Source organism: Schistocerca piceifrons, chromosome 2, assembly GCF_021461385.2.
Source record: "Schistocerca piceifrons isolate TAMUIC-IGC-003096 chromosome 2, iqSchPice1.1, whole genome shotgun sequence".
NCBI classification, from domain to species: domain Eukaryota; kingdom Metazoa; phylum Arthropoda; class Insecta; order Orthoptera; family Acrididae; genus Schistocerca; species Schistocerca piceifrons.
Window position 1 is genome coordinate 743,002,959 of NC_060139.1, and position 25,141 is coordinate 743,028,099.

The following is a 25,141-nucleotide window of genomic DNA, read 5'->3' on the forward strand; positions in this document are numbered from 1 at the left end:
TATCCAGCATCAGGCAGGGTTTTTTTTTTTTTTTTTTTTGTGGTTTTAGGGCGCACAACTTCAATGGTCATTAGCGCCCTGACTACGTTAAGAATGCACCGCGAGGCACAAGTTTAAAACAACAACTAAAAGGGAAAACACGATAAAAGACAGACTGACAGGCATAGGATTAAAAAACAGCATCATAAAATGTCCTTAGAGAGGTTTGTCAAATTGATAAAACGAAGAACACAAGCAGCCGCTCGTGGGTCATCCGCTAAAATGGCATCTAAAGTACATGGCAGGTTAAGATCTAGACGCAGTGTGTTAAAATCCGGACAGGACATTAAAATGTGGCGGACCGTCAGCAATTGCCCACATGGGCAGAACGGCGCCGGCGCAGCCGTCAGCAGATGGCGATGGCTGAACCGGCAGTGTCCAATGCGTAACCGGGCCAAAACGACCTCCTCCCGCCGAGAAGGGCGGGAGGAGGACGTCCAAGCCGCGGGAAGAGGTTTCAAAGCCCGAAGCTTGTTGTCTGTAAGTGCAGCCCAATCGGCATGCCACAGCGATAAAATGCGCCGACAAATGACCCTGCTACAGTCTGATGAAGGGACACAACAAGAAGCTGTCCGAGGCTGGAGGACCGCAGCCTTGGCCGCGGCATCTGCAGCTTCGTTCCCAGGGATACCGACATGGCCAGGGACCCACATAAAGCTAACCGGAGAACCGACGTCCACCAGCTGCTGAAGAGAGCGTTGGATCCGGTGCACGAAAGGGTGAACTGGATAAGGATCACTGAGGCTCTGGATGGCGCTCAGGGAATCGGAGCAGATGACATAAGCAGAATGTCGGTGGCGGCAGATGTAAAGAACAGCCTGGTAGAGGGCAAAGAGCTCAGCTGTGAAGACCGAACAATGGCCATGGAGCCGGTATTTGAAACTTTGTGCCCCGACAATAAAAGAACACCCGATCCCGTCATTGGTCTTTGAGCCATCGGTATAAATGAGGGTCATATTGATGAACTTTGAACGAAGTTCAACAAAACGGGAGTGGTAGACTGAATCAGGGGTAACCTCTTTCGGGAGCGAGCTGAGGTCAAGGTGAATGCGGACCTGAGCCTGGAGCCAAGGTGGCGTGTGGCTCTCGCCCACTCGAAAGGTTGCAGGGAGTGAAAAATTAAGGTGTTGAAGGAGGCGACGAAAGCGAACTCCAGGGGGTAGCAGGGCAGAGACATACAACCCGTATTGACGGTCAAGAGAGTCGTCAAAAAAGGAACGATAAGACGGGTGGTTGGGCATGGACAGTAGCCGACACGCATACCGACAAAGCAGTATATCACGCCGGTAGGTGAGTGGCAATTCGCCAGCGTCAGCATGAAGACTCTCTACGGGACTAGTATAAAACGCTCCAATCGCAAGTCGTAAACCTCGATGTTGTATGGAGTTGAGGTGGCGTAAGATGGATGGCCGTGCAGAGGAGTATACGAAGCTCCCATAATCCAGCTTGGAGCGGACGATCGACCGATATAGACGAAGCAGGACGGTTCGATCCGCTCCCCACGACATACCACTAAGAACGCGGAGGACTTTTAAAGAACGGGTACAACGGGCAGCCAAATATGACACATGTGGAGACCAGCTAAGTTTCCTGTCAAATGTAAGACCTAAAAATTTTGTCGTCTCCACGATTGGGAGAGCAACGGGACCGAGTCGTAAGGACGGTGGGAGAAACTCTTTGTAGCGCCAGAAGTTAATACAGACCGTCTTCTCGGCAGAAAAACGGAAGCCATTGGCGACACTCCAGGAGTAAATACGGTCAAGAGAATGCTGAAGACAGCGCTCCAGGACACGTGTACACTGTGCGCTGCAATAGATGGTAAAATCGTCCACGAAAAGGGAGCCTGATACATCAGCTGGGAGGCAATCCATTATTGGATTGATCGCGATGGCGAAGAGAGTGACGCTCAAAACTGAGCCCTGTGGCACCCCATTCTCCTGGCGAAAGGTGTCTGACAGGACAGAACCCACACGTACCCTGAACTGTCGATTCATTAAAAAAGAACGAATAAAAAGAGGGAGGTGACCGCGAAGGCCCCATGTATGCATGGTGCCGAGAATGCCCGCCCTCCAACAGGTGTCGTAAGCCTTCTCCAAATCAAAGAACACAGCCGCGGTCGGGCGCTTCCGCAAGAAGTTATTCATAATGAAGGTCGACAAGGTAACCAGATGGTCAACAGCAGAGCGGCGCCTACGAAATCCACATTGTACATTGGTAAGTAGGTGTCGAGACTCGAGCAGCCAAACCAATCGAGAGTTAACCATTCGCTCCATCACTTTACAGACACAGCTGGTAAGCGAGATGGGTCAATAACTGGAAGGCAAGTGCTTGTCCTTCCCCGGCTTAGGAATCGGGACAACAATAGACTCGCGCCAGCATGCAGGAACATGTCCCTCAATCCAGATGCGATTGTAAGTACGAAGAAGAAAACCTTTATCCGCAGGAGAAAGGTTCTTCAGCACCTGAATATGAATAGAATCAGGCCCTGGAGCGGAGGACCGTGATCGGCCAAGTGCGTTTTCGAGTTCCCGCATGGTGAATGGGGCATTATAACTTTCACGATTCGAGGAGCGGAAGTTAGGTGGCCTAGCCTCCTCTGCCTGTTTGCGGGGGAGGAAGGCAGGGTGGTAATGAGCGGAGCTCGAAACCTCGGCGAAAAAGCGGCCGAAGGCATTGGAGACATCCTCAGGGGCCACAAGGACGTCATTCGTGACCGTCAAGCCAGAAACTGGTGAGTGGACCTTAGTGCCAGATAGCCGGCGCAGGCTACCCCAGACAACAGAAGAAGGAGTAAAACTGTTGAAGGTGCTTGTGAAAGCAGCCCAGCTGGCTTTCTTGCTTTCTTTAATAATACGACGACACTGTGCACGTAATCTTTTATAATTGATACAATTCGCCACTGTAGGGTGGCGTTTAAAGGTGCGTAAAGCACGTCGACGAGCACGTAAAGCGTCTCTACATGCTGCAGTCCACCAGGGGACCGGTACACGACGTGGAGAAGAAGTAGGGTGAGGGATGGAATATTCAGCAGCAGCGAGAATGACTTCCGTGAGGTGTGCGACCTGACGATCGCGGCTGGTGAAGGTTTGATCCTGAAAGGTCGCCCTGGAAGAGAAGAGCCCCCAGTCTGCCTTGGAGATGGTCCAACTAGAGGAGCACGGAGAGGGGGTATGCTGCAGGAGATGGATAACACACGGGAAGTGGTCGCTCGAATATGTATCAGAAAGTGCATACCACTCAAACCGGCATGCAAGTTGGGGAGTACATATAGAGAGGTCTAAATGGGAATAGGTGTGAGATGTGTCCGAAAGAAAAGTAGGGGCGCCAGTATTGAGGCAGACAAGATTGAGCTGGTTGAAAAGGTCTGCTAACAGGGAGCCCCTCGGACAGGATGCTGGAGAGCCCCAAAGGGGATGGTGGGCATTGAAGTCTCCAGTTAACAAAAATGGTGCAGGTAGCTGAGCAATAAGTTGCATCATGTCTGCCCTGGTAACGGCAGATGACGATGGAGTGTAAACGGTACAAATGGAAAATGTAAAAGTGGGGAGAGTAATGCGGACGGCAACTGCCTGCAGGCCGGTGTGCAACGTGATGGGATCGTAGTAAATATCATCCCGGACCAGCAACATAACCCCTCCACGAGCCAGGATACCTACCACAGGGGGTAGGTCAAAACGCACAGAGGTGTAGTGTGCCAAGGCAATTTGATCGCATGGGCATAGCTTCGTTTCCTGGAGGGCTACGACGAGCGGACGGTGCAAGCGGAGCAGCAACTTCAAGTCCTCTCGGTTGGAGCGAATGCTGCGAATATTCCAGTGAATAAGTGCCATCGTAAGGAGAAAAGGAAGATGAAAGAAGGGGTCACCTCGAAGGCCGCTGAGCGCCTGGCTTCGAGCGAGCACTGCCGCCGCTATCAGTAGGCGGACAGTCATCGTCCATTGGGTCTATAGGTTCATCGGCCATCTTGGGAAGATGGCCGGGAGGTGGGGGTTCCTCCGCCGGTGAACAGCCAGATGTTTGGCTACCAGCGGTGCGGCCAGGCGAAACGGATGACGGCCTGCGGCGGCAACCGCTGGGTGGCGCAGGAGAAGAAATGCGCCGTGGCGGAGAAGGAGAACTGTGCTTCCTATGAGCCTTCTTGGAAGGACGTTTGGTGGAAGTACCGGTCGAAGGCTGGGAGGTCGAGGTATGTAGGAAGTCTGCACGGGACGGTTCCTTCTTGAAGGCCCGTGCATCTGACTTCTGGGTCTTCGTCTTGGCAGAAGCTGATGAAGGTGCTTGTGTCTGAGAGGTGACGGGAGGAAGAGGAGACGTCGACCGGGCGATCTTAGCACTGGCCGAACGGACGACCGTGGTGCTGAAGGTCAGATCGCATGTCTGGGTTGCCACCTCCCTGGTAGTCCGAGGAGAGGCGAGGACAGTACTGTATTTCCCCGCTGGGAGCAGCGTGGGCTTCCTACTAGCCAATAGCTTGCGAGCAGCTGAGGTGGACACTTTTTCTTTGACCCGAATTTCTTGGATACAGCGTTCTTCCTTATAGACAGGACAGTTGCGGGAGTATGCTGCATGGTCACCCTGACAGTTCACACAACGAGGAGACGGAGGTGGACAGTCACCCTCATGGGCATCCCTGCCACAAGTGACACATTTAGCCGCATTGGAAGAAGACTGTCGAGTGTGATTGAAACGCTGACACTGGTAGCAGCGCGTAGGTGTCGGGACATAGGGGCGAACAGAAATAACCTCGTAGCCCGCCTTGATGCGCGATGGCAGCTTAACACTATCGAAGGTCAAGAAAAGTGTCCGGGTCGGTACAAGGTCATTGTTGACCTTTTTCATGATCCTATGGACAGCCGTCACGCCCTGCTCAGCGAGGAATGATTGAATCTCCTCGTCAGTCAATCCGTCGAGGGAGCTAGTATAGACCACACCACGAGACAAATTCAAAGTTCGGTGAGCCTCCACCCGCACAGGGAACGTGTACAGGAGTGTGGCCCGAAGCAGTTTTTGCGCCTGAAAGGCGCTCTCAGTTTCTAGTAATAAGGTACCGTTACGCAACCTGGTACAAGATTTGACAGATCCGGCTATGGCATCTACACCCTTCTGGATAACGAAAGGGTTGACAGAGGAAAAATCCTTTCCGTCCTCAGATCGAGAAACGACGAGGAACTGTGGGGCAGGCGGTAGTACTTTTGTCACTGGTGGCTGGTCACGTTTCCGTTTTTGGGCAGAAGTCGAGACAGATGGAGTGAAATCCATTGCGGAGGAATCCCCCATGATTGCCAGTGTCTCCGATGGCACGCTCCTTCCTTGTGGGGACCCTCTCAGAGGGCACTCCCGCCTTAGGTGAATGTTTACACCTCAGGTCACACTTCCCGAGAAACAGACGGAGGGACCAATCGGCATGGTCAGAAGGTATCAGCTCAGGCAATCACCCCTCCCCCGGCCTGGCCTTTACCAGGGGGTACGCGCGTGCCTTACATGTCTACCCAGGGCGGGGAATTACGCGTTACCCTGTCACCGGCTACGCGTGCGAACGCGTGGGTCGGCCTTCAGGCACGCACAGGGAGAAAGGAAGAAGAGGAAAAAGAAGAGAGAGAGGGAGAGAGAGGACAGTCTGTCTCAAACGCCGAGGCGGAGACCAGAGAAGGCAAGGAGAAGAAGGCAATGAGAAGAAGGCAATGAGAAGAAGGCAATGAGAAGAAGGCAATGAGAAGAAGGCAATGAGAAGAAGGCAATGAGAAGAAGGCAATGAGAAGAAGGCAATGAGAAGAAGGCAATGAGAAGAAGGCAATGAGAAGAAGGCAATGAGAAGAAGGCAATGAGAAGAAGGCAAGGAGAAGGTAAGGAGAAGAAGGCAATGAGAAGGCAAGGAGAAGAAGACAAGGGAAAGAGTAAGGAAGACAGTGAGGTGGAAAAGAGCAAAGAAAGGAACCAACCAAAGGAAGGAAGAAACGAGAAGTGAAAAAGCAAAATGACCGCAAATAGAGGTCGTGGAACCGTCCGTCTCCGGACGCAGGCGCTAACGACCGCCTTGAGGAGGTGGGACTCCTTTTAGTCGCCTCTTACGACAGGCAGGAATACCTCGGGCCTATTCTAATCCCCGGACCCGCAGGGGGGACATCAGACTGGATTGGGACATTTATGATACTTCTCCACTTCCCCACCATCTTTCCACCATTCTTCTTCTGTAACTGTTTTGTTCCAGTCCAGATTCCTTCTTCTTAAACTGGTGTTAACTGACTGCTTGGCTGCTCTGGGCCTCACTCTTATTCTCAATCATTTGTTTTGTTAGTCTTCTATCTTCCATTCTCTTTAGATGTCCCAACCATTTTAGCCTGTTTTCCTCAACTCTCTCGCTCAGTTTTTCTACTCCAAATTCTTCCCTAACATCTTCATTTATCACTATGTTTCTTCCCATTTTCTGTAACATACTTCTTAGGAATTTCAGTTCATTACCTCGGATTCTACTTCCCTCTCTTTTTGTCACTGTCCAGGTCTCTGATGCGTATGTCAGGATGAGTGTTAAGTACATCTTGTACCCTCACACACTGGTAAAAGGCATTACTCTGTTTTACCCCTTTGCTAACTTTTACCTCCATTCTTGCATTCTCCACTATGTCACTTCCTAGATATTTAAAGTTAATCCACAATTGCCATATCCTGTCCATTAATATTAATTTGTCCCTTGCATTCTCTGTCTCCTCTGGTTAGCACAAAATTTCTTAATTCTTTTCATTTAAAATGTCTATTTCTTCTTTTACAGCCTTACTGTCAGTTCTCCAAACCACAATTTCATTGGTAAATAGCAATAACTTCACCTCCCTTCCTCTCTAAGCTTCTTTTGCCTCTTTCACAATTTCGTCCACCACAATTATAAAAAATAATGGTGGCACCACAATTCCTTGCCTCAAATCAATAGCATTCCTAAACCAATCAGTTATTCCCACTTGTGTCTGGACACACTTGAAGCGTCTGTCTTATATTGCTTGAACAATTCCAGTGGTTTGCTTTCCAGCTCCCTTTCTCTCCAAAGTTTCCTATCTCTCTCTTCTCTGGGAACACTATTGTAATAACCTTGTTGGAAAAAAAACCTGGGTCCACCTAGCTTCAGATGGTAGCACCCTGCGAGGATCTCTTGCCAGAGTAACAGGTGAAGACATTCAATGGTTTTGAAAGCAGAAGAGGTTTTCATATCATACTACCTGTAGTGTCTGTATTCCAGGGCATAATTATTTCCTGTATATATAGTGTCATCAGGTATACTTAAACTTATACTTCATTCAATAAATGTGATATCTGGTATTTAGTTAAGCCTTTTGTTCATTTGTTTGATTGTCAACTTATACCTAAGTTAAAATACAATAACGATAATTTGGATCACTTTTGGCAGCACAAATACTGAGCACGAATTCTGTTACTGTTTCTCAGCCCACAGACAAAATACAGGGTGAACCAGAACTCCACTGTCAAAGTTTCACAGGATACCTTCTGAGTATTTTGGTACAGGGACCCATGGTCTCCAGCTGCTTATTACCAACTAATAATGTAACTAGGATTTGTTCGATTTGTTATTGCAATCGTCCTTTCTTCTATGAAAATACCTTCTTAAGCCAGTAATATGCAATAACCAAAACACAAAACACTGAGTAATGCAACAACCCTGTGTTGGTGACCTGTCATTTTAAAACCACATAAGCTGACAAATTCTCAGTGGCAGATCTTCTAAGAACTGTGAGAGAGGATGTTGAAGGAATGTTTTGTACATGACTGTTCAGTGTACATAGAAGTGGGTAAGGGACAATCAGAAAATAACTGACAATACCAGCCCATACATTCCCAGCAAACTTCGTTGCTCCTTACATGGCTATTCTTACTGCTGGAAATGTCAACTTCTGTAAATGTGGCCATGCCTGTAAACTACATGCAAGCAGGATAACTGGGGTTTTCTGTACATTGCTGTAGGAACCAATTCACAAATTTCACCCAAAATAGGAAATCCACCAGCTGCAATGACTGAATCTGCTGTGGTGGTCATGGGTGCAATTGTTGTTCATGTAAGACTCTCAGAACAGTTGATTGGCTTGTGATCAGAGCTCACGCAACACACCGACCACTAGAGACACGACTGTCATCAATGGTGTGTAACACATTCTCTTCGATATTGGTGGTTCTAGCATATCACACACCAATAACTTCCATTAAACATGGAAGGATCCATTATCTCACAGGTGCCTATGTACAGATAGATAAATATTGTGACATCGTTGCTGCCTCTGCGGAAACAGCTCAGCATAGCATCATCAAGCCACTCTTCCACTGCATTCAGTGAACCCATACAAAAGGTGCACTCTTCATCAGTAAACCTATCCATAGTGCTGCAGTGCATCACAATTAACACATAACTAATAGTATCAATAACCAAAATTAGGACACAAACAAGCAGTGCTGAATGCAAACTTGAGGGCAACGAGGTTGGGGGCAGGGGCGGGCTGTGGCACTACTTTCGTCAACAGCAGGTACCATGAGTGAATGAAAAAATGCACACTGGGCATACTGTTGACATTTACATTGTTGTGCACTATTGTCAGTGCAGTACAGACAAAATGATACTGGGGGCAAGAAACAAAAGAAATGAAATGCAGTGGCTCTGTAATGAGCTGCCAGAGAATGTGAGTCCCTTATACCAAAATTCTCTAAAGGTATCTGAACAATCTCTGAAAGTTTGTACATGGGGTTCTGATCGACAATGTATGAGATTGATTGTAACTGAATAACACTAAAATAATAACAACAGCTTTTAATAAACATGTAACACAAATAGAATGGAATTGCGCATTTTCCCTGTTACAAAATGAAAAGAGGGCTTTTAAACAGATGACATGAGGTATTCCTAATGAATGAATATTCATTGACATTTCACTACACCAAAATTAGAATTATATTAATACCTTCAGCTGCTAAAGGGCATTGATATATATCAACGGGGACAGGTGAAAATCTGTGCCCCAACTGGGACTCGAAGCCGGGATCTCCCGCTTACATGGCAGATGTTGGGCACAGAGGATAGCGTGACTGCAGGGACTATTGCGCGCGTGCCTTCCGCGAGACCCACATTCTCACCTTGTATGTCCACACACTAGGTTCGTAGTCAACAACAACAAATTTTCAAGAATGGAAATGGTTGTTTCTTATGTATTTTCACCCCCAAAGCACGAATATGTTATTTGTTGTTAGCACACACAGTTTCAAAAATATGTTTGTAAAAAGAAAATCAGTAGATTGCTTAAGAAATGCAACCTATTGAGGCTACCCTCATGACGTGACTGTCAGAAAGCTTTCCTATTATTAATCTTTTATAACATGGCAACAATGTGTGACTTACTGTCTGTCGCTCCTGAACACCACGTTGTTATCAGTCATGAGGAAATGCATTCTTTGTTTGGCTGTGCATTCATGAGTGTGAGTAGTGCGGTCTAAATATACCCTGTGCTGTGTTTCATTTTGTTTTAGTGGTGCATTTGTGTCAGTGTCTTTACAATGTCATGGGTATCTTAAAGTCACCCAAATAACTTTTGCTTCATCTTTGTTGAGTGCACTATTAAATCAAGCAAACAACATGTGACATCAGTGGTTAAGAAATTGTATGATCTTTATTTCGGGTGATCAGGACCGAAAATGGGCACCACATACTGTCTGTGTGAACTGTTCATCTCGTCTTTATGACTGAGTGAAGATAAAAGGTAAAGTTGCAATGCCTTTTGCTATTCCAATGATATGGTGAGAACCAACCAGTCTCATAGATAATTTCTATTTCCACATGGTTAAAACAGCAAGGATGAAGGGCAGGGCTAGAAACATGATCAAGTATCCATTCAACTCACTGTTCAATCTGTACAATACACTTCTTCCTTAACTGTCCCTGTTCCTCCCAACACACACTCATTGGAATTTGATGATAATATTTAGTTTGTGGGGCACTCAACTGCATGATTATAAGTGCCCATACAGATTTCCAATCTTTCCACAGTCCAGTCATGCCACTTTTCACGAATGATGATGAAATTCTGAAGACAACACAAGCACCCAGTTCCCTTGCAGAGAAAATCCCCAACCTGGCCGGGAATCGAATCTGGGTTCCCGTGATCCAGAGGTAGCAACTCTAGTCACTAGACCACGAGCTGTGGACATCGTTGGAAGTTGAAACCTACGTCAATTCTAGTACAGAGGCGAAGAATGTAAAATTTGATTTCGATTATGAAGAAACAATGCCACATCTCCTGACACAAAATGATCTGAATGATCTTGTTTGGAAGCTGAATCTTTCAAAGGTACAAGTTTAACTTTTGATGATGATGATTGGTTTATGGGGCGCTCAACGGCGTGGTCATCAGCGCCTGTCACATTCCCAATCTGTACACCGTCAAGTCTAGCCACTTTCTTGAATGATGACGGAATGATAAGGACAACAAAAACACCCAGACCCCAGACAGATAAAATACCCAAGCTGGCCAGGAGTCGTACCTGGGACCCTGTGATCTAGAGGTAGCAATGCTAGCCACTGGACCACGAGCTGTGGACCTAACTTTTGGGTTCACATTTGAAACAGTGGAATTTACTATACAAAGATGCTACGGTGTGTTTCTTTCAATATCGTCAGGTTGCCTTAGCAACATTCTTTGACAAGGAAGACTCATTCCATAATTGCAATGATATGAATGGTCTGTTTAATGCTATGGAAATGAAACATATATCAGCAGAATGGTGACTATTTGTTGATGGCTCCAAAACTACCCTCAAAGCAGTACTCCTTCACAACATCAATACCGTATTTACTCGAATCTAAGCCGCACTTTTTTTCCGATTTTTGTAATCCAAAAAACCGCCTGCGGCTTAGAATCGAGTGCAAAGCAAGCGGAAGTTCTGAAAAATGTTGGTAGGTGCCGCTACAACTATAACTTCTGCTGTCGAATATATGTAGCGCTACACAGGTATGCTTTGTAGGCACAAAGATAAATACTTTCGCCAAAACCTCTGCGTCAGTAAATAAATTAAAAAAGAAAGAAAGGTGGAAGACGAGCTTTTTTTTTCTCCGCCCCGAGTTTCGACCACTGCATTTTCATACATTATCCAACGAAGTAAATACAAATTCCGTATTGTTCATCTTCGAATGTAGCAGAATTTCAATGTACTACAAAAATCTGACTGGCAAAACTGTTTAGGATGTTTGTCAATATGGCCAACTGTACGTTCTGAATTTTTTCCTACCAGTGAGAAGAGTTGGTTGCTAATAGGAACTTGATGAAATGTGAATCACATGCAGTATTCTCTTCACCATAAGAATAATCGAATATAAACATTTTGCCATGTATTCTTTCGCGTTTGCTGCTATCTCATTAAAATCCTGCCTAATAAACTACGAAACTAGAGTGAGACAACAGCAAACGCGGAAGAATATACGTATCGTGTCATGTTTATATTCGTATTATTCTTATGCCTAATGTGATACAGTCAGAAATGAAGTATGGCAACTGACCAGATTTTTAAATCTAAGATGACTCTAATTTCTGTGCAGAATTTGATGTACTACAGAAGCGGCCGCAAAGATTTTCAAACGGAGAAAAATTTTCGCCGAATTCTCGTTCAGAACATGTTCTGAAATACGCAGTCTATTATTTGGTTCTTGTTGATCATTATCAAAGAAAGCAGCAGTGTAAGTAACAACAAATAGCAGTCTCTTGCCATTGTTTCGCTAATGAGACGATTCCCCCCTCTCTCTCTTTTTTAATTGTAAGCGGTGGTAGCGCGCACAAAAGCAAGCCGTGCCGTGAGCAGCGACAGGCCGTAAACACGCACTGTCAGAATGCGACAAACAATGCATGACAGTACAGTAATGCATTTTCAGCTTAGGATGACGTGAACACCTATAACAAAGAAAACGGCACTTATCAGATCAAAGCAAAATAAGCAATCGATTCAAACCAGACAGAGCACGTGAAAAAGGAATGGTACTCGCATAAATACGGACGGAGGGCCTGACGCATAGCAATGGCTACCTGGTAAAGCTTAACTGCTAAGCTTACGACTCGAACCAAACTACTGTCGCTGTATCGTCATTCATTCGACGTAAATTGTGTCTCATATTACAATGGACCAACTTTGTTTCGATTTGGAGGTGCGGCCTAAAACGTTTCTCTCCCCTTGAATTTCGAGTCGCAAATTTCAGGTGCGGCTTAGATTCGGGAATTTTTTTTTTCCTGTATTGCGAGTCTCATTTTTCAGGTGCAGCTTAGATTCGAGTGCGGCTTAGATTCGAGTAAATACGGTATGTATCATCCTGTTCCCACAGCTTATGTCATTATTTTGTAGGAAACATATGGCAGTATGGAACTTTTGTTAAGTAAGATTCAATATAACAGTCATAAGTGGCAAAAATCTGTGCTGCTTCAAAGTAATTGGGATACTTACATCAGAAGTTCCCTTCACTGAGTGAAGCCAAGGTGAAAGCAGGTGTGTTTGCTGCCCTCAAATTAGACAGCTTATTCATGATCCTGATTTTGTCATAGTTGTGAGCCCTCCTGAACTGGACTTTCAAAAACTGTGTTCCAATTTCTTTGGAAACAAGAGAGCAGACAACAGTGATCTGTTAGCCAACAAACTACTAGAGTCTTACCGTAATCTCGGTTATCAAATGTCATTAAAACTGCGCATTCTTCACTAAAACATGGATTCTTTTCCTGTTGGTGTTCTTGGACAAGTCTCTGATGAACATGGAGAAAGATTTTATCAGACCATATCTATAATGGAACAATGCCATCAGGAGCAATGTGCAAGAAGTATCACAGCTGACTACTCTTGGACACTACTGTACGATAGTAGCACCACACATAATGGAGGCAGAAAATGCTAAAAATTATTTAGGTATGTATGAAAACCTACTTTATTATATTTAAAAACAAAGATGATGTGACTTACCATACGAAAGCACTGGCAGGTCGATAGAAACACGAACAGACACATACATACACACAAAATTCAAGCTTTCACAACAAACTGTTGCCTCATCAGGAAAGAGGGAAGGAGAGGGAAAGACGAAAGGAAGTGGGTTTTAAGGGAGAGGGTAAGGAGTCATTCCAATCCCGGGAGCGGAAAGACTCACCTTAGGGGGAAAAAAGGACGGGTATACACTCGCACACACACACATATCCATCCACACATATACAGACACAAGCAGACATATTTAAAGACAAAGAGTTTGGGCAGAGATGTCAGTCGAGGCAGAAGTGTAGAGGCAAAGAAATTGTTGAAAGACAGGTGAGGTATGAGTGGCGGCAACTTGAAATTAGCGGAGATTGAGGCCTGGTGGATAACGGGAAGAGAGGATATATTGAAGAGCAAGTTCCCATCTCCGGAGTTCGGATAGGTTGGTGTTGGTGGAAAGTATCCAGATAAACCGGACGGTGTAACACTGTGCCAAGATGTGCTGGCCGTGCACCAAGGCATGTTTAGCCACAGGGTGATCCTCATTACCAACAAACACTGTCTACCTGTGTCCATTCATGCGAATGGACAGTTTGTTGCTGGTCATTCCCACATAGAATGCATCACAGTATAGGCAGGTCAGTTGGTAAATCACGTGGGTGCTTTCACATGTGGCTCTGCCTTTGATCGTGTACACCTTCCGGGTTACAGGACTGGAGTAGGTGGTGGTGGGAGGGTGCATCTCCCCACTCCACCAAGAGTGTCTTTCCGCCGTCCACCTAACCTTCGTAACCTGTTAGTTCATCCCTATGAAATCCCCAAACCACCTTCCCTACCCTCTGGCTCCTATCCTTGTAACTGCCCCCGGTGTAAAACCTGTCCCATGCACCCTCCCACCACCACCTACTCCAGTCCTGTAACCCGGAAGGTGTACACGATCAAAGGCAGAGCCACATGTGAAAGCACCCACGTGATTTACCAACTGACCTGCCTACACAGTGATGCATTCTATGTGGGAATGACCAGCAACAAACTGTCCATTCGCATGAATGGACACAGGCAGACAGTGTTTGTTGGTAATGAGGATCACCCTGTGGCTAAACATGCCTTGGTGCACAGCCAGCACATCTTGGCACAGTGTTACACTGTCCGGGTTATCTGGATACTTCCCACCAACACCAACCTATCCGAACTCCGGAGATGGGAACTTGCTCTTCAATATATCCTCTCTTCCCGTTACCCACCAGGCCTCAATCTCCGCTAATTTCAAGTTGCCGCCACTCATACCTCACCTATCATTCAACATCATCTTTGCCTCTGCACTTCCGCCTCGACTGACGTCTCTGCCCAAACTCTTTGTCTTTAAATATGTCTGCTTGTGTCTTTATATGTGTGGATGGATATGTGTGTGTGCGCGAGTGTATACCCGTCCTTTTTTCCCCCTAAGGCAAGTCTTTCCGCTCCTGGGATAGGAATGAGTCCTTACCCTCTCCCTTAAAACCCACTTCCTTTCGTCTTTCCCTCTCCTTCCTTCTTTCCTGATGAGGCAACAGTTTGTTGCGAAAGCTTGAATTTTGTGTGTATGTATGTGTCTGTTTGTGTTTCCATCGACCTGCCAGCGCTTTTGTATGGTAAGTCACATCATCTTTGTTTTTAAATATATTTTTCCCACGTGGAATGTTTCCCTCTATTATATTAAACCTATTTTATTAGCATTTCATGTTCTTTGTGTTGATAAATTAGCATCTACAAATGAAATCATATTGCTTAAGCAACACAAAACCAAATACAGTTACATAATAACTATACAACTTACACAAAAACTGCGGGTGCTGTGTAAAAAACAAGGCCAGATTTGTGTCCAGCAGGTCAATATACATAAGGATAACCTATTTTGGTGCTCAAACATTTTACACAGTTTGGTCTGGGAAAATGAAGTATATGATGCATTTGTAGTAAACATCCCTTTTGTGTCTGAAAGACTGTGAGGAGAAATCACTTGTTACAATTATGAAGAGGAGGAATGAAATTTTTATTCATAGTTGTGACATGGGTTGTCAACTCCATCATGTGTCACATCAGTTATGACAAACGAAAACTGATCACAAATAAACCAAAAACTATGCAACACACTGAACCTAGCAAAGCCACAACAGTGATAGCACCAAATGTAACACAATAAAAGTATGAGTGGTATCCAATACTACAGTTAATCACATAGTAGGAAGAAATCTATCCTATGATCATAGCACAAATTGTATGGGCAGCTTGAACTATACTGTATATAATGTTGATGTAAACTTATGCAAGAAGAATTCTGTTTATAGTCCCTGCGACAAATGTTTGAAAGTTGCAAGACTAATCCGAGCAGGACGCAATGATGTGATTACACTGCTTCCTGTCGTTTTGTTAATATTTTAAGTACAGAAACAACTATAAGATCTGTATCTTCATTATGTACGATGCTCAGTAGATGCACAATTTTCATCAGTACTACAATGCTACAAATGTATGGACCCAAAATCAGTGTCAGACTAAGCCACGGTGCGAGTATCATGCTAGAGAGGATACTAAAGACCACTGCTGTTACATGGCAACCACACTGTACATACACTGTTGAAGAAACTCGTGCAGCTACTGACAAAGCATGTTCAAAACTGAAACTATTAATGACCTCATGAAACATTACAAATTCTAATGAAGCAAATGCAAATTTGGAAATTTGTGGCAAGGTCTTATGGGACCAAACTGCTGAGGTCATCGGTCCCTAAGCTTACACACTACTTCATCTAATTTCAGCTAACTTACTCTACGGACAACACATACACTCATGCCCAAGGGAGGACTCAAACCTCCGACGGGGGGAGCCGCGAGGCCCGTGGCGAGGCACTCTGGACCACGCGGCTACCCCGCGTGGCGAAGCAATTGCAGCTTGTGGCAAATCAATGAATGCGACTCCTGCTGCTTCTACGGAAATACCACAGTACATACATAAAATTGCACAATACTGGACCATTAGCGACACCAGTTTGTGTTAACACAGAACAGAAAGCCAGTCACTACTGCAGCAAAATTACATGCTTTCCTTCTTAGCAGATACTAGGAAACCAGTTATTTAGGAATACAGGAGATGACTCACTGAAAGGAAGAAGCACTGCATTGTTGAATAGGTACACAAACGAAAGGTTCAGAGCTTTGATAGCTTTCGGAATGAACTTCCTTTTTCAAGCTTGTAGGAAAAAAAACACACACACACACACACACACACACACACACACACACACACACACCTGTCTCCCTATATTGTGTTCAGTCAACTGCCAACTCTTTTCTTCCCATGGTGAGTGAACTGGGGTGAGGGTGCAGGGTGGGATGGGGTGAGGGATGTAGAGAGGCATGGAGGGAGTTTGTTATGCTCTGCTGGATGTTGTGCCACTGGGTGGTCCACCTTGTTTTTGGCAACAGTTAGGCAGTGGCCATTCATTCTAGCTGACAGCCAGGATGTTGACATACCAATATAAAATGCTGTGCAATGATTGCAGCAACACTGATAAATAACATTGCTGCTTTCACTGGTGGCCCAGCCCCCGATAGGTAAGAAACGCCTGTGACAGGACTGGAGTAGGTGGTGCTGGATGGGTCAGCCACCTGTGAAAGCAGCCATATTATATACCAGCTCTGCTGCAACCACTGCACAGCATTTTACATTGGTATAACAACCAACCATCAGACAACTAGAACGAATGGCTATCACCAAACTGTTTCCAAAAACAAGGTGGACCACCCAGTGGCACAACATGCAGCACAGCACAACATGTGAGATTTCAATGTCTGTTTCACAATCCTTGACATCTGGATCCTTTCCACCACCACTACCACCATCACCACCAGCTTTTCTGAGCTGCACAAATGAGAGCTATTCTTACAGAACATCTTTCTCTCCCATAGCCTCCCTGGCTTAAAAGTAAGTCCCCCCACCCAATATAATGTGTATGTTACACCAACCTCCGTCCCAGCACCCCCACCCAAATCGTGTCAGTCAGTTTTGTGCTGTTATCTTGTGTCCTAGCCTGTGAAATTGAGTGCCAGGCGTCTGCCACCTGCGTCATCTATCTGCATCCCTAGGTAGCCCACAGACGGCTCCCCCCTCTTCCATAAGCTACTTGACTCCCCCCCCCCCCCCCCCCCGACTCCCTCCCTGCCTCTCTACATCCCTCAGGCACAGCCTCACATCACCCCAGTACACTCACCGTGGGACAGGAAAGAGCTGGCAGTTGACTGAGCACAATGTAGGCAGACAGGTGTGTGTGTGTGTGTGTGTGTGTGTGTGTGTGTGTGTGTGTGTGTGTGTCGCATGTTTTTTCCTACAAACTTGAAAAAGGAAGTTCATTCTGAAAGATCGCAAAGCTCTGTACCTTTTGTTTGTATACCTACTAACGATGCAGCACTTCTGCCTTTCAGTGAGTCGTCTCCTTTATTCCTAAATAATTTGTAATTCTCAACCAGAACTTTCTGTACATTATGAAACTGAGAAACCATTATTTAAAGTGTGGCAACAACAATATAACATGAGTGAGGAATTAGAACATAATTAGAATACAAACAAAATACTTGACATTGAAGTCTCATACCTTAAGCGATTCTAAGCTTTCATCCAACAGAAATGTTGTGTCATTCATCAACATGTTAACAAATTTTACAAACTGTTTTCCAGATCTGAAACAGTTATGTTCTTTATTAGAAAAATTTTAAGTGCACTATATTACATAATTATATGAATTCAGTAAATGACAACAGCAAAAGATGAAAATGCCACAAACCTTGACTCATTAATAATTGCCTGACGATGTAGAGGGTTATCCCACATTCCCTTTAAGATTACACTTATATGATAGCGTATTGTGAATTTGTCATAAAATTCTGAACTGGAACCAGTAGTTTCAACATCTGAAATACACAAAAATAAATCAGGACAAATATCCAGCACACAGGAAATATGATTTTCCTTTGCAATGGGAAAACTAAAAGTTGAATAACATACACAAATACACAAATTAACAGAAAACAGTTTCAATGTAGCATATGAAAATTATCACCACAAACTGACTACAGATGATTACATTCCCCTACATCGAGTGGCACACAGAATAATTCTATGAGTCTGGAATCATTACTTATAGCTTACTCACAGGGTAACTTCAAATTGAACGAGCAATAACATTATTTTTATGAATCTGAAGTAGTGATTGTTAAGTTAACCACTATATTTATTCACCACATAAGACACAATAAAGCAAAATTAACACAAAGCTACACATTTATTTTTGTGTTTAAATAATTAATCATAAGTTCTTCAACATGCAAAGTAGCCATCATAAAATAAAATTATTTGGATTAAAGGTCTTTCTCTTAGATTAAAATTTCCAACTTGTGTCCCTTGGTTCCATCTCATCACTGCACAACTTTCATGGTGCCTCTGACCATGTTCACTTCTTGTCACATATGATGATATCTAACCCAACAGTTTGTTAAGTAAACACTAAGTGTGGAATGTCACACGAATGCAATAAGTTATCAATTGTCCCTCACAATTCCAAAAATAACAACATGTGCTAATGGTGAAATGTATATTTACATTAGTTTTCTGTGAATTTTCACATAAATGTGGCATGTTTATAATGACTTTTTAAAAGTTAAGGAATTCATTGTGCCTATCGCCTGTTAATATACTAAGCGTGTTATTAGGTTTATCCTGATGAAATGCTATTTCAGGTCCTTCACATAGGTCAAGTTTCCTTCCCTTCTTCTGTATTTAGTGTTCACTGGACAAACCAACAAGTGGCTGCAGTTGGAAGCAGTGGTGATTGAGAAGATGGCACTCTGATGTCAAGTGGTAGTGTGATAGTATTGAAATAAATGGGAAATTTTAGAGTAAGATGAGGTCTTTTGTCTAAATGATTTTATTTTATGAATGACACATTTCATGTTAGAGAAATGACGAGAGTGATTCCTGATGTGCATAGGTGTGTCAACATTTGTTTATTGTGTAATACAAAAAATCTGCTCACTAAGTGGTGGCAGGGGAACACATACATACAAAATGATTTAACTTCTATAAGCTTTTGGACGGGATGAGAAAGAAAGGAGTCTTTCCTTCTCATCCCGTCTCATAACTCTCCCCTGACCCAGGATTCTGGGTGAGTTTTCTGAACTATACCCCTTTCCCTAAATCTCTTCAATCCTTTTTCTTCACCCCTCCTCCTCCTCCTTCAACTCTTCTGTCAGGAGGAGGAGCCACTGGCTCCAAAAGCTTGTAGAAGTTAAATCCTTTTGTGTGTGTGTGTTCCTGTGCCACTGCTTGGTTAGTAAATTTTTTATCTACCCATTTACATTATATTATCAATAATTGATTGTTTTTGTTGTTATACTTTGTTCACTGTGTGTTATAGGCTGAGTACATACAATGAGTGAAACACACCTTCAGCTAAGAGAAGAGGATAAAGTAGATTTTTCAGCAATTATTTGTGCATGATTCTTGGTCTGGTCATTTTACTCACTGCAAGTTTTTAACACGACAATCATTGTTAATATCAGAGCTTAAGTTGAAAAAGACAGAAATTTATTGGGTGTTGCTGTAAAATGTAGCATTATTGTTGAATCAATAATTCCGTCTGATGAAATATGTTCTTTGTCAGCTTCAACTCCTCACTGAGGTGATACATGCTGAGTATACAGAGAGAGAGAGAGAGAGAGAGAGAGAGAGAGAGAGAGAGAGAGAGAGAGAGAGAGAGAGGGGGGGGGGGGGGGGCTAAAGTAAAAATGTCTTATGTGAAACATAAGAGTTAAAACCAGGGTGTATCTTGAATAACTGTACAAGTACAGTACTTGGTAGCTTGCTGCTATAAACACTGTATGCTGCCAAGAAGGAATGGGGTGACAGTGACAGCAAACTGTCCAGATTGCATCTTGAGGCCTCCTAAACCTCCTTCAGCAATGGTGTATTCTGACTGAATCGTCTTTGTACATTCAAAACATTACCAGTATTGCATTTACTGTCACAGTTTCCTCCAGAATATTTAAAAGCAATCTCCCTGACGATACGCTGGGAACTGAAAAATTCAGATTTTGTGATAGATGCAAATACAGATGCTAATTCTGCCTCAGAAAACAAAAACATGAAATTACCCAATAGACGCTGTTTCATAGTAAATTGTGCCCAGATGAAACATTTTATCAGAAATAAAGCTATTTCAAAATATGTTCTGCATATAAATACTGAAAATATAACAAATGTTCAGTTACTTGTACTGCACATCACCTGACGAAGCCCAGTTTGGAAAGTAATGTGTATAAGAACATGTTTTTAAAATAAAAAGTGCACAAATGTAATGATGTGTCAGTACACTCGATGCTCTGGTGACATGCAATCTGCGAGTGGTTGACCGATCTGTACAAGACACACATCCTGTAATGCAACGTAGTACTCAGCTGTGGGACAAAGCATCTTAGATCAAAGAAACACCCGTGTTTTTTTGTTAGCTCAAGTACAAAAGTTGGTATAAGGCAGAAATTTTTAACATTGCGGTTTTAGGTGGTGGGTGTTTCAAACTGTGGTTGCGTCAAATATCTACATCTACATCGATGCTCTACAAGTGACCATTAGGTGTGTGGCAGAGGGTACCCTGTACCAGTACTTGTCATGTCCCCTCCTGTTCCATTAGCAAATAGTGAAAGGAAAAATAACTGACTGTCTGCCTCCGTATGAGCCCCAATTTCTTGTATCTTATCTTCGTGGTCCTTATGCACAATGTACGTTAGAAGCAGTAGAATCATTCGGCAGTCAGCTTGAAATGCCGGTTTGCTGAATTTTCTTGATAGTGTTCCCCGAAAAGAACGCTGCCTTCCCTCCAGGGATTCCCATTTGAGTTCCTGAAGCATCTCCATAACACTTACATTTTGTCGATCCTAGCAGTAACAAATCTAGCAGCTCTCCTCCGAGTTGCTTAGATGTCTTCCTTCCTGGTACAGATCCCAAACACTTGAGCAGTACTCAGTGTCCATTATGCGGTCTCCTTTACAGGTGAACCACTCTTTCCTAAAATTCTCACAACAATCCGAAGTAAACCATTTGTCTACCCTACCACAGTTTTCATATGCTCGTTCCACCTCACTCAGTTTGCAACATTACCCCCAGATATTTAAATGACTTGACTGTGTCAAGCTGGACACTAGTAATACTACATCTGAACATTACAGGTTTGTTCATCCTACTTATCTGCATTAATTTACATTTTTCCACATTCAGTCTCAGGACTGAAGATCACAACAGCAGCAACAATGTCAATAAACTGGTCTCCCATTTGAGGAAATGTGTTTGTCCTCAGGGTGAATGTTGAGAAATAAATATGTAGAAATGAAAGGTAAAAATGCAGAATGTTAATAATATTTGCTTTATTTAAAAATCTGTGTTTTTACATAAACAATTTTGAGGCATAACTTTTCAGTATACCCTCATATGGCTTCTGTGATGGCTGTATCAGTACCCTGCTGCAAAACTTTAATACCTTCAAAGCTTGTCCTAATAGTCAGATCAACAATAGTAGCAACTTTCCGATAACAGCAAAATCCATTACCTCGATCAGTGTGCAAAAGATCTAAGCCGTTCAGCAACACTGAGGCTTTCAGGATGTTGCATACATAATGCTAGTAATAGGAGTGCAGTAATCCACTACAAGTGCAAGAGACATGCTTCCTGACGCATCAACAATTTCTTGCATGGTACAAAAAATGGCAGATGAATACGATGTGGCTATGGTACCTCAAGGGTTGCAGGACATGGAAGATTGTGCTTGTGTATGTACAACTGACAGGTCAACAAATTCATACACTAAAAAACAGATTATCTGACTACGCATTCAGTCTTGTGAGAGCTGATGTGGAAATACTGTGTCCTGTTTGTTGCAGAGTTCCCAACTGATATGGAGAAAAGTGATACAGATATACGAGAGCAAACTGAAACTAATGTGAACAAGTCAGGGATATTTACAATGCACGAGTAAAGGGTTGTGTTTGTTACTGATTAGGGCATAACTGTCAAAAGACACTTGGAAAATATTGTCGACTTCCACGCAACAACCATTACCTTTGCACTGTCCCATGTCACACCCTTGATAACGAATAGTTGCTGCAGTATCATGAATTGCTGAAGTTAATACACTTATTTGGGAACTGAAATTACCAGATACCTGACAAATTAATTCAGTTTCTCAAAGTATTTCAAGAGACTACCAAGGTTATGAAGTTGACAATGGTTCAATGTTGAGGTTGCTGGGGACATGGGTGTACAAGCACTGGGGACATGGGCGTACAAGTTACAGTGACACTATGCTGAGAATGTAGTGGAGAATGAGGTAAATGCTCATACATGAAGAGAAGCATTTACAAACACATATAATTTAAATTAGTGCTTAAATATTTTGAGCACCCAGAATGGGGTAACAGATCTTATTTATAGAACATGGCGTGTAGGCAGAGCAAGGAAATAATCTTTGAAAGGTCTTCCAAGATACTTCAAATTTTCATTATGTTCTTGACACTGTCTCCCAAAGTAATATGAACTTATATTAGGAAATCATGAACGGTATCAAAGCACTCAATTTGACTGGAATTTAAAGAGGTTTTTAATAAACGATTTGATATAGTCTTGCAAAGTACAAGAGTTTGTGATTCGTCCCTGAAGTATCTAAACATTTGATTTTTAAGAACATATCTGCCAAATAAGACAAAAGCTGAAGAGACACTTTGCCATGGGAAAGGTGTAGCTGATGAGAAAAAGACAATATGAGAACTGTTCTGTCATGAGATGACCACCTAACTTCCATGCGTGTCAATAAAAACTTAATATAATAGACGGAAACATTCCACGTGGGAAAAATTTATCAAAAAACAAAGATGATGTGACTTACCAAACGAAAGCACTGGCAGGTCGAAAGACACACAAACATACACACAAAATTCAAGCTTTCGCAACAAACTGTTGCCTCATCAGGAAAGAGGGAAGGAGAGGGAAAGACGAAAGGATGTGGGTTTTAAGGGAGAGGGTAAGGGGTCATTCCAATCCCGGGAGCGGAAAGACTTACCTTAGGGGGAAAAAAGGACGGGTATACACTCGCACACACACACGTATCCATCCACACATATACAGACACAAGCAGACATCACCTCCCGTACTAATAAATATGGCTTCAGTAAATATTTTTTTTAATATCAATCTCATCTAAAGCCATTGTTTAAAAGTTTATTTTGTCAGATAGCAAAGTACAGTTCACTACTTTAACTAGAAAATTATGGAAATGCTGATTCAATTCACATTCCTTCCCCTCACACTACTGTACAACTTATGTAAGTAGCCCCACACCTCCATCCACATAGGTTTTGTAGGGACTGAAGTTCTCCACATATCTGTTATCCGTGGACTTTTCATAACTTCATGGAAGTCACTCGTGTACCAGGGTAACAAAGTCAATTCCTTTGCAGAACTATTAAGAGATACTGGAAAAAATATTATCATGGTGAATTTTCAGTGGGACATTTTATGTTCTTACTGAATTTAAAACAAGTTTTCTGTCAAACACTTTTAATAAGTTTCATTTGGTTCAAATGGCTCTGAGCACTATGGGACTTAACATCTATGGTCATCAGTCCCCTAGAACTTAGAACTACTTAAACCTAACTAACCTAAGGACAGCACACAACACCCAGTCATCACGAGGCAGAGAAATAAGTTTCATTTCCTTGCAAGCAATGACACAAGCAAATAATAAAAAAAAAAAAAAATTACCATTGTTTTGAAAATCTTGAAGTACTACCAACGGAACAGTCTTTCATCTCCACCTACATACATGCTCCGCAAGCAACCGTATGGTGTGTGGCTGAGGATACCCTGTACCAATATTAGTAATTTCCTTTCCTGTTCCATTCACAAATAAAAAGAGAGAAAAGTGACTACCTATATGCCTCTGTATGAGCCCTAATCTCTCATATCTTACCTTCAAGGTCCCTATGCAAAATGGCAGCAGTAGAATCCTTCTGCACTTAGCCTCAAATGCCAGTTCACTGAATTTTCTCAATAATGCTCTTCAAAAAGAATATCGCCTTCCATCCAGTGATTATCATCTGAGTTTCCAAAGGATCTCTGTAATACTTGTGTATTGTTTGAACCTACTGGTAACAAATCTAGCAGTACCCATCTTAACTGCTTTGTCATCTTCCTTTAATCTAACCTGGTGCAGATCCCAAACATTCAAGCAGTATTCAACAATAAGTCGCAAGTGTCCTCCATGTGGTCCCCTTTACAGATGAATCACACTTTACTAACATTCTCCCAATAAACCAAAGTCATCCATTCACCTCCCCTACTACAATCCTTACAGGGTCATTCTATTTTAATTGCTCTGCAACATTATGCCGAGATATTTAATCAACATTACTGTGTTAAGTAGCACAATGCTAATGCTGTACTTGAACATTAGGTTTGTTTTTCCTACTCATTGCATTAACTCACATTTTTCCACATTTAGGGCTAGCTGCCATTCATCACACAAGTAGAAATTATGTCTATGTCATCTTGTATCCTCCTACAGTCACTCAACAATGACACCTTTCCATACAGCATCAACAGCAAAAAGCCGCAACAGACTGCTGCTTACCATGTCCCCCTGACAATACCATCATCTCTGATGAACACTTGCCACTGAGGGCAACATATTGGGTTCTGTTACTTAAAAAGTCTCCGAGCCACTCACATACTTGGGAACCTATTCTGGTATGCTTGTACCTTTGTTAACAGCAGTGTGACACTGCGTCAAATGCTTTGATCTCGTGTGAGAAAAGAGCAAACAGAGTTCTGCACAAGCAAAGCTTTCTAAAAACACGCTGATTTATGGGCGGAACTTTTTCCCTCGCATGGAAATTTATTATATTCGAACTGAGAATATGTTCAAGGATTTGATGTTAAAGATATTGGCCTATAATTTAGCAGATCCTTTCTTTCTTATATACAAGAGTCACTAGTACTTTTTGCCAGTCACTTGGGACTTTGTGTTGGGTGAGAGATTCGCAA

General features: G+C 43.2%; 1 protein-coding gene across 2 annotated transcripts in view; it reads right to left on the minus strand.

Moving 5' to 3' along the window:
- LOC124777944 (ubiquitin conjugation factor E4 B) overlaps positions 1-25,141 on the minus strand; it is a 297,870-nt gene that overhangs the window by 116,585 nt on the left and 156,144 nt on the right. For both annotated transcript variants that reach the window (XR_007015809.1, XM_047253495.1), the window contains exons 15-16: positions 17,841-17,967; positions 17,652-17,736 (exon numbers count right to left, since the gene is read on the minus strand). Coding sequence is in view for 1 of the 2 variants with exons in the window: in XM_047253495.1 (XP_047109451.1) it covers positions 17,652-17,736; positions 17,841-17,967 (212 nt within the window). In the remaining variant the exon portion in view is untranslated. The remainder of the gene's footprint in view (positions 1-17,651; positions 17,737-17,840; positions 17,968-25,141) is intronic.